Raw genomic sequence first — 17,139 nt, 5'->3', positions numbered from 1 at the left:
GATACTATACCTGAATATATCAAATACCATGTTTCAAGAAAAAAAAGTAGACCTTTAAAGGGGACCCGTCACCCAAAAAAATTATTCCAAATCCTATTTTATAACATTAGTAAAGCTAAATTAACTTTAATTACACTATATAAATTATTTGAATCTTGTTTCCTTCAGTCTGGGAACTTATAATGATAGCAAGCAGGCAGCAGCCATTTTGTGGACACTGCTTTTAAGGAAAGACTTGCATCATCTCAGAATCTTGTTTGTGCACCAGAATGGGGGACCCGATGTCCATCCCCATGTACTGGTTACACAATTAAATGGTAAAGAGAACGGGGGAATGTGGGGAGAGCAGTGACATCTAGGAAGTACTAAATGGAAAGTGAAAGTAATTGTCTGCCCCGCCTCTATGCCCATGGCATAGAGGAGGGACAGACAATATTTGATTGACAGCTGAGATTTTTAAATGAGCTTACAACAGTTATGAATGCTTTAATAAAAAATAGAAATTGGATTTCATGTTTAATTTGAAAAGGACTTTTATTATACAGATTTTTGTGTCTGGGTGACAGGTCCACTTTAAGGGGATATATTAGTGCTACAGGGTATCAGTCACAGCCCAGTTTTGTTTAAGACCTAAATAAGCCATATGTGAAACTGACCACTGGGATCACATATGTAAACATTTTGGTTTCAACTTCATTCATATTAGTTATTGTTTTGTGCCGTAATGTGATTGTGCAAGATGGTTTTCATTAAAATTTTTGGAAATGTTTTCAAAGCCGCAATATAATATTTTGTGGAATATTGTCCTGTTCTAAGGTTTTTTTTAGACTGTCAGGCAAAGCCAGATTTAAATTAGAATGTTTAATTTGTAGGTTTTCCTTTTTTTTTTTAACCAAAGATCACGTATCATAGGCTAACCAAGTTAAAAACCAACTTCTGTACTGTTGTTAGACTGGTATGTATGGTGTGAGCATATTCGTTTTTAAAATTTGTTTTCATTTTCCTCTCCTGTGAAATATATTGGCCCCAGCAAAGAATTTACATATTTTTCATTTTTAGATGTGTCAATCTTTATTATACTTTATGATGGCTACGTTCTGAAAAGCATATGCAATGTGTAGATAACTCATCAGACTATTCAGGAAATTTCCACCATTGATCAGCTGCAAGCATATTTAACTTTCAGAGATTTTGCCTTAATGATATACTGTACATAGACACTGTAGCAGGATTTCTGCATATTTTATTACGAAATAAATTTTTTAAGGGAATCGCAATAGTATATAATTAATATTTAATAAATAATAACTGTGACAGGCAGGAAACACTCCTATGCCTATTTTTTTAAATAATATGACAAAAATGTGTTAAGGGGTACTGTAGTTCACCTTTAAGTACATACTTTATAGAAACTTTTTAATTTTTCTAAATTTGTCTCAATTTTCATTTGTTACAGTGTTTGAATTATTTGCAACCTTTTACCGCTTTAAAGTGGGAGTTCCTCTGTTACTGTTTGTTACTTATCTGTTTATTTATGGCCTCTCCTATTCATGTTCCAACATTTCAAAACTTCTGCAATGTTTTCCAGGGTAAACTGGGTCATAGATAGAAACCAGATATTTTTTTACAATAAAAATTAAGACCATTGTGGAATTTCCTCAGAATAAATAATTTTAAAACTTAAATGGTAAGCTACCCCTTTAAAATGCTACCTTATGTAGTCATATATTTGGAGGGCACAGCTTCAGGTGTATCATCTGTGACCTGGGGTTTTCTGGATAAGGGACCTTTCCATAATTTGGATCACCATACCTCAGAAGACCCATTAGCTATTGCTTGATCCTTCAGGCTTGTGCAGTCGGTTATATTAATCGCATGTCAGTTCCTGGCATATAGTAAATGTAAACAAAGGAAATCATTTCTAATATGAAAATTATTTACCTAAAATGGATTCTATGGGAGATGGCCTTACCGTAATTTGAAGCTTTCTGGATAACTGGTTTGGATATCAAATCCCATACCTGTATGTTGCATTTGTAATACCTGCAGCCAGTACTTGTATAAAAATGTCATAGTGTTAGTGACTTTAAGTCTTCTCTATCTATTGAGATGCCCCCTACACATTGTCCCTGGGTATCACTGGCACGAAAAACACTGGCATTGGCCTATTTAATTGTCTAAACGATACTGGGTTTCTTTTGTTGTGCTTCCTTTGCAAATACCATTTCTGTTTTTCAAGGTTTAAGCTGTTTTACAATCCCACTATTATTCATTCAAAAAAAAAAACAAAAAAAAAACACATTCCCTCAAACTTGCATGATATTAAGGGGTTATTTACCAATCTTTTTAGTAAACCCAGCTCAACCAAAGTACCATCCAAGATTTTATCTTATTTATCAAATAACTCGAAAAAGTCGGGTAGGGAAAAGACTCAATAAAATTGAGCAAACACTGGAATCGTACAGATTTTTTGGATTTGACACCCAAATTTGTTTGATTTTTTTGGGTTATCACCCGAAAACCCTGTATTTTTTTTTTTGGACTATCGGACAAAACCTAGTGCAGGTCAGGATATCTTCAAATTGTAAAAGGGACCTCTACTATTGACTTGTGAGTGACCACGGCAGGTTTGAGATGGCGGATTTTCAGATTCGGACTTTTAGCAGCTTCGGAGTATAATAAATACTGACGAAGTGTTGCGATGTGAGTGAAGCCATCGCTGTCGAAGCCCCTATGTGCCTAGAATCAGTTTCCACTTGTTTTTTTGTCCATTGTGAATGCAACTGACTTCTTTAGTTTATGTTTTGTCAACAAAGTGCAAGTTGTTCTCATTGCATGATAAACTGATTTATAGTCTGTTTTGTGTGCTGGTGTCACTTCTTTTGTCTTTCCAGCTTGAATACTTAAATGTCCTTTGGGTTGTGCTATCAATGAGAGCAGATATTCCGCTGCTGCCCCTTCAACCAGAAGGTGGCGGTGTGTGTTGTAGCCCCGCTTGCCCCATTCAGTTAGCTGGGTGTTCCTGGATAGGAGCCACTGTGCATGTAGAATATCTGCATTTTATTGCCTGTGCCATATATACTGTGTATAACATGTGGTATATTTTCTATGCATACAATGTACAGTTTGGATGTTGAAATCCATCTACGAATATCCACTGCATTCCTGTAGTGATGTCCTGCTGCTTGAAGGCTTTATTATTATAATATAACAGCAGTGACAAGAGGATATCATTTGTTATGATGAACGTTTATGGAGAACCCCCCCCCCCCAGGCCTAGTAAATCATATGTTACCTGGGTCATGCACTGAAAGCACCTTGCAACCAATGTAAGTCACTGAAGGCTCAGCACCTTTGACCCATAGTCTGTCTTTGTTCCTCCCCATGTAACTCACCCCCTATTACTCATGTGGCCTTCCTATGGCTTTCTAAACATTTTTTACAGGAACGTCTTACAGCCCTCTTTTATTATCATTACTTCTTAAATAGGCAGACCCACCACATGCAGCCTCTCCCCGTATATATATCGCACATGTGGTCCTTTATTATTTTCTTTATCGTCATTACAGATACTTTCTCTTTCCTTCCTCTCATCCTTCACTGAAATCCATCAAAAACACACATGGCTTTTCTCCTTGCTGCAGTCACTTTATCATCAGAAGCCAACATCCAAACAAGCTCTGAGCCGGACCTCACACACACGCTCTCCTCCCGTCATACACATAACCCCTCTCTTCTCTTGTGTTTTTGCACCTTCCATGTGTGTTGTTGGAGCGATGCGTTTTTGACTCGGGGACAGGACAGAAGCTGCTCCACGTGTGTTTATTGAACCTAAAAGAAAAACACTGGAGGTTGAAAAATCGACTGTGCTTGACCTCCCACCTCTCTAACCCTTGCACTTCCCATTCAGGGGAAAGTGTTTCAGTATCTGGGCTTCTGTTACAGATGCTTCTACTGTGCTGAAGAATCTATGGCAGGGGGTTAATGTTTAACAGTGTGCTAATAATGTCATAATCCTTATTAAATAATAGTGATATATACCATTAATTCCACAAGCATTCTTATACTGTAGCAGTACACATTCAGCCAAATAACTAACCAGTTATTAAAAATACCAGTACAGTGGGTGCATTAAATCCGATTATAATTACAAGTACAAATAGATGGCAATGGATTTAGATTTTAAAGGGCAAGTCAACCCCAAAATAACATTATGCCTAGTAAAAGCATAATTCTAAGCAACTTTCCAATATACATGTATTAAACATTTTCAGTGCTTTGTTATTTTTAAGTGTAATTGTTATTGAAAGCAGCATTTGCTTAACTCCTGGTTGTTATTTTCTAAACATGTCTTAGTTCCTCAGCAAAGACAGGTCTGTTAATAAGTTGCCTTGTCTTACATTCTATCAAGAGTCTGAGCCATCAGGGCAGAGAGTAGAAAGGGACAGACAAACACTGCTTTCAATAGCATTACATGTACAAATAACATAAAAACCAAAGAATGAATGTATATTGCAAAGTTGTTTAGAATTATTATTGGGGTTACCATTCCCTTTAGGCTACAGCCTGGGCAACAGCAATTGCTATCCAAAAGTTAAAAAAATGCATTCTTCTATGAGACTTACATGTATAAGTTATACAAAATTGCATTTCATAGCTAAAATGAATGACTAAGAAGAGAATTTATAATTGAGTGTGTGCTGTTTTACCCTATTTTCACTTTTAAATTGAATATTCATAAGTGCATCTTTAAGGATTAGTTAATTTGGACACTGCAAGATCTCATAGACTGGTTAGTTGAAATAATATTGTCACCCACCGTTACCTCCTTTTGTACATGATGTAAGTCACTCTGCTAAATGTGAGATAGAATTCTAAGTCTCTCACAACATTGAACCTTAATGTTCAGCTTTCCTCTGTATTATATTCTTTATCAACCTGCCATTGAACAGAATTGTATGCACACATACACACATAACAATATGAATACACACATCAACAGTTCGCCAATTCATACATTGAAACACCCTGCAGCCCTGCTATTAGAATAGTTGATGGAATCCAAGAGACATAGAAAAAAAATACAGCCAGGTATGGGACCTGTTATCCAGAATGTTAGGGACCTGTGGTTTTCTGGATAAGGGATCTTACCATAATTTGGATATCCATATCTTAAGTCTGCTAAAATAAATCATTTAAACATTAATTACACCCAATAGAATTAATAAGGATTAATTATATCTTAGTTTGGATCAAGTACAAGCTGCTGTTTTATTATAACAGTGAAAAAGAAAATCATTTTGGATTATGTGGATAAAATGGAGTCTATGGGAGATGGCCTTCCCCTAATTTGAAGCTTTCTGGATAACAGATTTCCAAATAACGGATCCTATATCTGTAGTTTGTTTTGTGTGCTGGTGCCCAGCTTGAATCTGCTATTATTTTATTAATACAGAGAAAAGGGAAATTTTAAAATTATTTGATTAAAATTTAGTCTATGGGACATGTCCTTCCTGTAATTCAGAGCTTTCTAGCTAATGGGTTTCCGGATAACGGTTCCCATACAAAACAGAAATATCAAACAGGACCCTGAATATGGAGGAGCAGGCATATGTAACGGACAGACCAGAAGCCTACAATATTTTATATCCAAGTCTTGCACATTAGCTCTAACAGTTAAACCCAGGGTCATTTTTTTTTTATTTTACTGCCCCAATGGTTCCATAGCAGCAGGAATATGACTGTGAAGAGAAAACTGGACAGGAAGATATTCCTAGATAATGTGGCTTTAGAAGCCCTCCCCCTAATAATATAAGGGATTTTAGGCAAAACTTGATTGGGTATGCTTTCCTTACAGTGTAGCTTTTAGATGTGAATGTGTAGAATATGATGGCATATAACTTACTTGCTGTGTAGATTGTGGTTGGATATCAGTTAATTATAGTGTAGGATGTGATTGGATAGGAATTACTTATTCATAGGTCTTATAACACAGCATGTAAATATCCTGCTTGGCTAAAATCCAATGGAATTAACCTGGGAATAGCAGGGCTGAGATATGAACCATTATTATGCCATTAGACAGGTAAGAAAGTGCGCTGAAGTCACTGATTATTTTAATTGAGCAAACGGAGACACTGCCATCTGCCATTTAATTGTGTCCTCTGGCTCTCTCTTAAACATTTTAACAGCAACCTATTTTACCACACTGGAGAGCGGGATAAGAGTTATAAAAGAAAAGGGAGAATGCACATAAAAACACTGTGATGCCCTGTTAAACTGCCAATGGATCACTATAAGAGTGAATATAGTCTGTTTAATATGGGTATCAGCTGATCCTTGAGAAACTGGTCCAATTAACTGCTCGTTAACAAGTTTGTTTATTAAAATCTAGTCAGTGTTCTAAATTTTAACATGGGTCCCTAATAATTTTACAGGGCACTTGTGACATCACATTTGTGATGTCATCTCAAAACCTGTTTCGTACCTTACAGTAATGGCGCTTTCAGGTACCATACAGTGGGTGTTGCTAAGAAAATATAAGTGTCTTGTTAGATAAAGCTGAACCAAAGCAATTATATGAGGATATCAATATATCTAGCACTTTATTATGTTATAGCCATGGGCAATTTTGACACTGCTTTGCCATTGCAATTCCATTAACATGAGAAGGTGCAACAACAAGACTTCTGCAAATCAACACATTTCCATGGGAAAAATAGTTCCCTTATATTAAAGGGTCTGTAATCCAGAATGCTTGGTTTTGGGACCTAGAGTTTTTTTTCTTAATTTGGATCTCCATGCCTTATGTCTAAAAATAATTTAAACATTAAATAAACCCACTAGGATTGTCTTAGTTGGCAGTGTCGGACTGGGACACCAGGGGCCCACCCAAAAACCTTAGACCAGGGGCCCACCAAAGAACCATAGACCAGTTGCCCACTCTCAGTACAATTATTATTTCTCTCCTCACTCAACCTCTATTCTCCTAGGTTCTATTCTTTACATACTATAATCTATTATTCCATATATTTAGCCTCTTTGCTCTCAAAGAAATAGGAAATGGCCATAATATAGGCCAAATATTTAGCAGCACAAGGGCCCCCTGACACCTGGGCCCACCGGGAGTTTTCCTGTTTTCCTGGTATCCCGGTGGGCCAGTCCGACACTTAGTTGGTATCCAGTACAAGGTACAGGCATGGGAACGGTTATCTGAAATGCTCAGAACCTGGGGTTTTCTGGATAAGATGCTTTCCATAATTTGAATCTCTACATCTTAAATCCACTAAAAACCATTTAAAAATTAAACCCGAAAGTATTGTTTTAAAGGGGTTGTTCACCTTCCAAACACTTTTTTCAGTTCAGTTGTTTTCAGATTGTTCCCCAGAAATAAAGACTTTTTTCAATCACTTTCCTTTTTTTATTTTTTACTGTTTTTTCAAAATCTAAGTTTAAAGTTGAATGTTCCAGTCTCTGGTGTTTCAGTCTGGCAGCTCAGTAATTCAGGCGCAGACTCTAAACTGTTACAATTTTGCAGCATTTATTTGATACATTTCTCAGCAGCATCTCTTGAGTATTAGGGTAAAGCCACACTGGGCGTTTTGGGGAGATTTGGTCGCCAATCTCCCCAAACGCCTTCCCTCACTCTGCGCCAGCTAAAACGAAAAAACTCCGTCACTAATCACACGCGGCGATTCATTTTCTGAAGTCGCCCGAATTTTCCTCGTGAGGCAACTTCGGGCGAATTCAGGAAAATGAACCGGCGCATGTGATTAGCGCCGGCGTTTTTTTATTTTAGCCGGCGCAGAGTGAGGGAAGGCGTTTGGTGAGATTGGTCGCCGCAAAGACGAGGCGATTAGTCGCCAGGCGACCAAATTTCCCTAAAACGCCCAGTGTGGCCTTACCCTTAGCAACTATTGTATCAATTCTAACAGCTGCCTTTAATGAATCCAGTTATTCTGCTCAGCAGGGACAAAGATAACACATGTATTAACTATTGCATCAATATAGAACAATTACAGAGTGCCCCCCCCCTTTCCAGAACTGCTTTAGAAAGACAAAACAAGGTTAAAAATTTAACTTTTCACTTCAGTATTAGAAAAAAATGGTCAGACAAAGTAATCGCTAAAGTCTTTATTTCTGGTGTACTATCTGAAAACAACTGTACTGACATTTACGAAGGGTCGAATTTCGACGTTAAACGTCGAAATTCAACCATCAAATTTGATACTTCGATAGTCCAAGTATTTTTTTTGATCAAAAACGGCCGTTTTCGATCAAGGTAAAAATCGTTCGATCGATTAAATCGTTCGATTCAAACGATTTTAACAAAAAAATACTTTGACTACTCAAAACTTAGCCAAAACTTATAGGAGGTCCCCCATAGGCTAAACAGCAATTCGGCAGGTTTAAGGTGGCGAAAATGTGTCAAAATCAAAGTTTTTTCAATTTGAATCGAATTTTGGCCTAAAAATTACCCAAAAATTAAATGAATTTGAAAATTCACTTTGACCCTTAGTAAATGGGCCCCATTGTGTCAAAAAAAAGAAGACTAATTTTTTTTAGATTATGGTTAATATTTTATGTTATATTAGAAGCTATATGGATTTTCTTAGGTTTGACACTTTTTCCTTCCTGATTTTTTCTCAGTATTTACTCCTTTTTGACATATTTTGACTATATTTTTCTAGATAATGTCTTATATTATCTGCAGTCAAAAAGTCGATTGCCAGTAAATATAGAAAAAAAAATCAAGCTGAGAGAAAGAGGTGTAGTAATATGTTATTATAATTATAGATTGCACATTTTGAAGACATGCATACACACTGGCGCATATTAAATAATATATTTATAATGTAATATTAAATTAAAATAATGCCTTGTCTTTTTGCTGATCTTAACTATGCACAAAGGATTTAGCTAAGGAGAATCTTTTCATTTAGCCTCTTCATATGTAATCTTGCATTTGCTGTATTTGCACCTAATCCCTGTGGTGGGAAGCAGGCCAGTGTTCAGAATTCCTCTTTATAATAACAGCATAGATTGTCAACTCGGAATGTTTCGGCTTTCCTCCCAGTGAAAATAATTTGTATTTGGCTGTTGTTGTCTATCCATTCCTGACAGGGAACAACACTACTACAATTTTCCATTTAATGAGCAGGTAATTATACAGCGTGAATATTCTTATTTATCCAGCAGAGGCTGCTGCTGCTCCACATCATATAAAAGACAACAGGTACAGGTGATGAAGGCTTTGGCAATGGGTGTCAGCCAACCCATTGGTGCAGCGTGTGAGCTACAACTGCTTGATAAATACCACATTTCTTAACACGTTGAGTTTTGGTATATAAATGTTTTTTGGTATATAAAAGTGACAATTTTTGGACTTTAAAAATATACCTCATTGTCTATATAATTATCTGTAATAAATTGTAGAAGAGGAGAGCACTACAGACGCAGATTAACTGCTAGTGGCTGATATTTATTTTAAAGCTGCTGTACACCAGCTTTAAAATAAATATCAGCCACTAGCAGTTAATCTGCGTCTGTAGTGCTCTCCTCTTCTACAATTTATTACAGATATAACAGATGGTCGGTACATCTACTTCTAGAGGATAGAAGCACTCATTTACTGATTGGAATTGGCTGAGCGCAGTTTCATCTAATCTATACAGATTGTCTATATAATTAATAATGCTTGATAATGTGAATATATTTATATCTTTTACCTGGTTTTGGTAAGATCTTCCAAAATTTCTTCCTCACTGTCACACCATGGATTTGTATATAACAGTATATAGTATACAAAATACTAATAATATTGTAATATTACTATCTAAACCACACAGATTTATACTATACAGAATCCTTGGATCACTTGACCTGTTTTGTAAAAACGTTTTGCTTTTTCTATAGATGTGTCTGTTCTGCTGTTGATAAACCACAAATACTGGCAGCTCAGACAGCGAGTGCTTCTTAGGGAATGCTGAGAGTTGAACCTTATCAGCAGCTGGAGAATCGGAGGTCGGATATTGCTATTTTAATTTAATTTAATAGTAGTAAATAATGTATATCACTGTTTTATAGATAGATAGATTGGGACACACCATACACACAATTGTATCTATGATTTTAGATATATATATATCCTTAGTCTAACTGGTTATTTGAAAAGATGCTAGAAGAAAACATTTACTGGGAACTGGCTGAAGTGCTGATAGATTTGGGAGAGGTAGTTTGTTTATGGAAAGGGGAGGGGGTACCATTAGAATAGGTATACAAATAGGATTTAACTCAACATATCACAGGCAATCCATATTGGTTTAATTAAGCAGCACATACTTAACAGTGTTTTTACCAGGTTGGCGTTTGGGAGCTAATTGAGGGCAAGATTTTGTTGTTGGCAACTATGATACCTGATATTCAAGTACAGGTATGGGATCGATTATCCGGAAACCCATTATCCAGAAAGCTCTGAAGTGCCAGAAGGTCATCTCCCATAGACTCAATTGTAATCAAATAATTCGAAATTTTAATACTATTTCCTTTATCTCTATATTTTAAAACAGCTCCTTGTATTTGATCCCAACTAAGATATAATTAATCCTGGTTGGAGGGGAAAACAATCCTATTGAATTTCATTCATTTTTAAATTATTTTTAGTGGACTTAATGTATGGAGATCCAAATTATGAAAAGACCCCTTCTCCAGGAACACCTGGTCAAACTTGTACTTCCTATTTAACCACACAGCAGAACAGGACTTTTTCTTCATATTGCTTTTTTTTTTTTTTTGTAATAAAATCACCATTCGTGGTTCAGGCATTCATGTAGTTTATAAATTCAGGGCATCTACGTCTGATCTGTTTCATGTTCATTGTTAAATGAGCAACAAGAACCTCCAAGTAGCAGTGAAGCAAATAAGAATGAGCCTTTCATATAAAGAGTAATTGGTCCTACTTAGTCTGGCACTGACCCTGAGTATATGTCAAGAACTGCTGCCGTAAGGCAAGAAAGGACTGCTGTTATTGCATGAAAGGAAATCGAAAGTATCATGTGAACTTTGGCAAATGGATTCCACCATGGAAACATAAAGAGCAGTTGCTTTTCGGCTACAGTAAAGAGCATTTATTGTGATGACAGCACCCCCTCCCCCCAATAGAAAAATAAGCAATGTCCTACTTAAAGGAAAACTATACCCCCAAAATGAATACTTGAGCAAAATATAGTTTACATCATATTAAGGGACATATTAAAGAATCTTACCAAACTGGAATAAATATTTGAGTAAATATTGACCTTTAACATCTCTTGACTTGAACCACCATTTCGTGATGTTCTGTGTGCTGCCTCAGAGATCACCTGACCAGAAATACTACAACTCTAACTGAAACAGGAAGAAGTGTGGAAGCAAAAGACAGAACTCTGTCTGTTAATTGGCTCATGTGATCTAACATGTATGGTTTGTCTGTGTGCACCGTGTATCCTAGGATCCCAGGAGCCGGCCCTTATTTTTTAAAATGGCAATTTTCTTTTTATGATAACACAATGGCACATACTAATAAAAAAGTATTTTATTATGAAAATGGTTTATTTACATGAAGCAGGGATTTACATATGAGCTGTGTTATGCAATATCTTTTTATAGAGACCTACATTGTTTGAGGGGTATAGTTTTCCTTTAATTCCTTTTAAGAAAGACAAGGATGAAAATGTTTTATATTTTATATAGTAGGGATCATTTAGCCTTGGTGAATTGCACACAAGTTTCACAGAAGAAAGGGAGCCATGAAATCAATGCCTGCATATTGGTGGCACGGCATTGTCTCGGGTGGGGACAATAAAGTGGGCACCAGTGGCTCTAAAAAAATAAATAACTTCTTTATTGGCAGAAATATATCCATAACACTTGGGGCTTAAACACATACGAGAGAGCACAATTACTGAGCTTCTCCCTTATATACTTTTGAATAGTGACCCCTCTGGGCCAACTATGGAACTACCAGGCGCATACTTTTACACAGGAACAGGAAACGTTTCATTTCGTTACATTTAAGGACCCAACTTAGCTGTCTATAAACTGCCTGTAAAAAAAGGGTAACTACTGTCCCCTGCATGCCCATTGTACTTTACATCTGCAATTAATTCCGGTCAAGTGTCAGACAAGAGTCGTCTGTAGGCCATAGTCATATCTTGTCCAGTAAACCCCATTTCAAGGCATATATAGGGTTATAAATAAACTAGCTGGATTGGGCCAGAATGTTTTGTTTCAGTATTTTATATACAACTACATGTAATGGCTTATACTGCTGCAGCTCTGCTTGTATATTTTTATTGGCACTGTCTATCAGTTTCCACAGACATTCACACATTTACTAAGCATAACAATTTAAGCAGTCGAAGCAATATGTAAATAGCACACACTATACAGGAAAAAGAAAATATTGTGGGAAGCGCACTAAAGCGAGGGACACAATTGGCAAAGCTGTGCAGAACCAATAGCTGGGCACTCAGGAATAAAAACTATTGGATTGTACGGTGCCCTAGTTGTGGCCCTGGCAGCACTTGAAGAGGTAAGATCGGTGTCAGTGCAACAAATACGCAATGATTTATTGGCTGGCATTCTTCTTCTGTTATTTCAACCTCACCTTTTGTATCCCAGCCAGAAAGCCTATTAATAAATGATTAAAGCGGATTGTTAAGGAAACTGATCTGAAATATTTGGCTTGGCTGAAATCCAGCTAATTACAAGCTGCCTGTTTGCATCTGTCACTGCAGGCTCACCTGGCTGTGGGGGATGCTGTCAATAGCGCTGACCCTTGGCTACCGGCACAAAGAAATAACACTGGCTAAACATGTACAGCCAAAGCCAAAAACTGAAATGTAAAGCTGCACATTGCTGTACATGATTTATTAGGCAGAACGAAGTTCATGCAGCAGATCACGATTAGAATGAGTAGCTTAACACTTACTCTTCTCCTTAAAGGTGCACAGTCATCCAAATAATGTAGCCTTAAAGTATTAAAAGAGATTTAATTTTTTTAAGGCAAATTAATGGCACATTTATCAAGGGTCGAATTTCAATTTCATGTGAGTTTTTTAAAACTCCCATAAAAATTCAACCCAAAATATATTAATAAAATCAAATTTTCGCAGCTCAGACAAATTGAATCAATCCGAAAACTCGAATCAACTTCGATTTGAATTAAATTCAAATTTAAAAACTCGAGAAAAAAAACCTGAATGTCAGGAATGCTGCAAACATCACCAAATTGATCCCTGGACTTCTCCCTTCAAATTATTGTATGCAGCAATTCGGCAGGTTTAAGGTGGCGAATAGTCGAATTCAAGTTTTTAAAGGGCCATATGAGTATGATAAATCTTGAAATTTGAATTAAAACTCAAATCGAGTTTGGATAATTCACAATTTGAAATTTGAGAGTTTTGATCAAAAATTCTAATTCGAATTTTCACTTTGACCCTAAATAAATCTGCCCCTTAATGCTGGGCTTCTGAAGGCCCTCTATTTACATATAACAATTTTGTAAATGTAATGGCAACTGAGAGCCGCATTTGTTACTGTTCTCTGGGTCTTTCTCTTAGAACAATGTAACCAGAATGAGTTTTTCTCCAGGTGCATTAAAGGGGTGGTTCACCTTTAAGATAACTTTTAGTATGTTATATAGTGACCAATTGTAAGCAACTTTTCTGTTCGTCTTCGTTTTTTTTTTATAGTTTTTGAATTATTTGCATTCTTCTTCTGACTCCAGCTTTCAAATGGGGGTCACGGACCCCATCTAAAAAACAAATACTTTGTAAGGCAACACATTTATTGTTATTGCTACTTTTTATTCAGACCCTCTTCTATTCATATTCAAGACTCTTAGTCAATTCAGTATATGGTTACTAGGGTAATTTGGACCCTAGCAACCAGATTGCTGAAATTGCAAATTGGAGAGCTGCTGAATAAAAAGTTATTTAACTAAAAAAAACACAAAAAATAAAAAATGAAAAACAATTGCAAAGTGTCTCGGACCATTACTCTCTACATTATTCTAAAAGTTAATTTAAAGGGGAACAACGCCTTTAATCAGCATGCTTCGGCTACATTGTTTTAGTAGTGAAAACTAGAAATACAGAAAATGTAAACAGCCAACAGACACTGCTTTCACACATTACATTACATTCACACATAAGTTTCAAACCACAGAAAATGTTCAATTAAAAAAGTTGTTAGGTGGAGTTCCTCTTTAATTTAACTTTATTGGGTTTTTTTTGGCAGCATACCTTAACCCAGCATACTTTAACATATTATCTTGGTTAAGGCATTATTGATATATGGACATATGCTGCATAAATCGCATGGGAATGTTCCCACAGGTTGGTTCTTAATTTGTGATTTTATTGTACTGTAATGACTTCGAACTAGCATATATTTCTATCTCAGATCACGTCTCTGAGTTATTTGTGGATAAGGCCATACACATTACTTTAGTTTGGAATCTGTTCCTAAAATATGCCAATGTTTTTGTAGGACATTTGTATAGGGTCACATTGGTTCCAATAAATTGTGATAAATCTAATAGTTTCTAAATCTTTATTGACTCTTATTGACCTATGTGTTTTGGAGGCCCTTTTCCAGCTTTCCTTAATGCCTCTGTTATTATACCCAGGTTTTTAAAGCCTCGCAGATAGTTCTTGTGCTGTTTGATAGTATCATTATCTGAACAATTCCTCCAAACTCCAAATAGGCAAGGGATTGTAGCGATGGATACAAGTAAACCCAAAAGAATCAGTCCTCTGGGAGAAACATTTTTATTTTATATCATAAAGGCAATCCTGATGGACTACCAGTCACAGTAGTAGAACACATCTTTTTAAGCATTAGAGAAGGTCCAGTAATGCAGAGAATATAACCAGCCAGTTTGATACTGCTTTCAAAAGCAATTACATAAACAATAATGTATCTTGGAAAGCTGCTTAAAATGACAAAGTATTTCATTACATTTTGTTTCCTTATGGAAAAGTACAGTGGAGTGGAGTTCTCATTTAAAATGATTGTGAGGTTACATTGTTTCTTTAGAATATGCAGCAGGCATGGTGCCCTTTGCTTTAGAAAATGCATACATTTGAGTTTGTTTTTGTGCTGGGGACCATAGAGTATATTTGTTTAATGTATTTACAAACTATTGAACTAGTGCAGTGACCCGTAACAGCCTATCAGACCTCTAACTGCTTTAGTATTGAATGGTTGCTATGGGTTACAAGGTTGGGGCACAATTACGTTTATGTTAGTAAGTTAACGTCATCATTTTTCATGGTGACAGGTACAGTGTAAATACCAGAATTATTGAATACCCAACAAGACCAGAGTCCACTGGGATGTATTAGGCCTCAGTGTTGTAATGTCCCAGTGCTGGTGAATACTTTACTAATACATTTATTCCTCTCTTCACTCTGACAGGTCTGGTAGAAATTTGCCTGATGCACCCTCTGGATGTGGTGAAAACTCGGTAGGTTTCTGCTGGAGCATGTTGTGTTATTGTTGGCTCTGAGCCCAACCCATGGGCTGGCGGGTGAGTTGGTGTCAGAGCATGTCCCCCAATATAATATACCAGTCCCTGTGAGCACAGCTCTTAGCTCCATCCTGACAGATTCCATTGAAGTGCTATTCCAGGTGAGAGTTCATGCAAAGGTATGAGATGTATTACTTGCTAACAGAGGAAACAAATATTCAGCTGTGTCAAATAAGAAACAGTATTTGTGGCTTGTTACTAACATGTAGATATCACTATAATGAAATTGTTCATTATTAGGGATGCACCAAATCCACTATTTTAGGATTAGGCTGAATCCCGAATCCTTTGTGAAAGATTCGGCTGAATGCGAAAACCGAATCCGAACCCTAATTTGCAGATTGTAGATTGGAAAAAAAATTTATTTGCTTAATTTTTTAAATATTTGAAAAATAACAAATAAAAAAACAAACAAATACAAAATGTATTGTAGAAGTGATACCTATATTGGCTAACGATAAAAATACATTGCAAGCTTTCTGAGTACCAAGGCCCCTTCGTCAGGCAAAATACAAATGAAAGCTAGAAAGGCACAGCATATATTCTGTTAGATCAGTGAAAGGTATTCATGGGCAATAAATTAGGAAGTTTCAGATAGATAGAGATCAATTGTAGAGATAATACAATTGATTATTTAACATAATGTGTTAAATAAACTCCATACATTTGAATTCATAAATCTTCCTTTCCCGTTCAGTTTTAAAGTTTCCTTTTAGAATTAAGACCTGCATGTCCTGAAGACTGGGATTTTGATGCAGCAGTGTTGCCCCACTGGTGTATCACATGATTTGGTGTTGATTTTATGTCTGTGATGGTTCATCCTTGTGCACAATTTTTGTCCTGTTTCACCAATGTATATGCCTCCTGTAGAGCACCTAGTACATGTAATCATGTATACCATATTGGATGAAGCACATGAATAGTGCTCCAGAATGGTGTAAACTTTTTGTGTATTCGGTTAAGCAAGTTGATCTTTGCACAAGATGTATTTGCAGGTTCCACATCTGTTGCTGTTGCAGGGAAATGTACCTGCTTTAGTTGTTTTAGGAAGTGCACTTCTGACAATCATTTTCCTCAAATTAGGTGGTTGTCTATAAAACAAGAGATGTAGTTCCGGGAATATTTGCTTTAGTCTGGTACCCTGTTGTAGTTAAGAAGAATTTCACCGGCACACAGGAGTTGCAGTAGCAGGGCAAGCCCTTGCAATTTTATTATGCAGTAGTGCAACGTTTCGGGGTCACGCCCCTTTGTCAAGAATGATGCTTGACAAAGGGGCGTGACCCGAAACGTTGCACTACTGCATAATAAAATTGCAAGGGCTTGCCCTGCTACTGCAACTCCTGTGTGCCGGTGAAATTCTTCTTACCCTTGTTGTGAGGCGGCCGATTCCTCTATCACTGGGCACCAGGATAAGAACCTTTGGGAGTGTGTGGTGTGCGGCTTCTCCAAAGTTCACTTACCCTGTTGTAGTTACCTACAACCCACAACTGAACATTATTAGAAAAATAGCCAGAGACCTGCAACCAATGCTCCATACAGATACCTGACTAAAACAAATATTCCCG

General features: G+C 36.6%; 1 protein-coding gene across 3 annotated transcripts in view; it reads left to right on the top strand.

Annotated features, from left to right (window-relative positions):
- slc25a21.L (solute carrier family 25 (mitochondrial oxoadipate carrier), member 21 L homeolog) overlaps positions 1-17,139 on the top strand; it is a 198,318-nt gene that overhangs the window by 84,364 nt on the left and 96,815 nt on the right. For all 3 annotated transcript variants that reach the window (XM_018229295.2, XM_018229294.2, NM_001097058.1), the window contains 1 exon segment: positions 15,463-15,511. In XM_018229295.2, the coding sequence (XP_018084784.1) occupies positions 15,463-15,511 (49 nt within the window).

The sequence above is a fragment of the Xenopus laevis genome, chromosome 8L, assembly GCF_017654675.1.
Source record: "Xenopus laevis strain J_2021 chromosome 8L, Xenopus_laevis_v10.1, whole genome shotgun sequence".
Taxonomy (NCBI): Eukaryota; Metazoa; Chordata; class Amphibia; order Anura; family Pipidae; genus Xenopus; species Xenopus laevis.
This window is presented reverse-complemented; position numbering and strand designations above follow the sequence as displayed.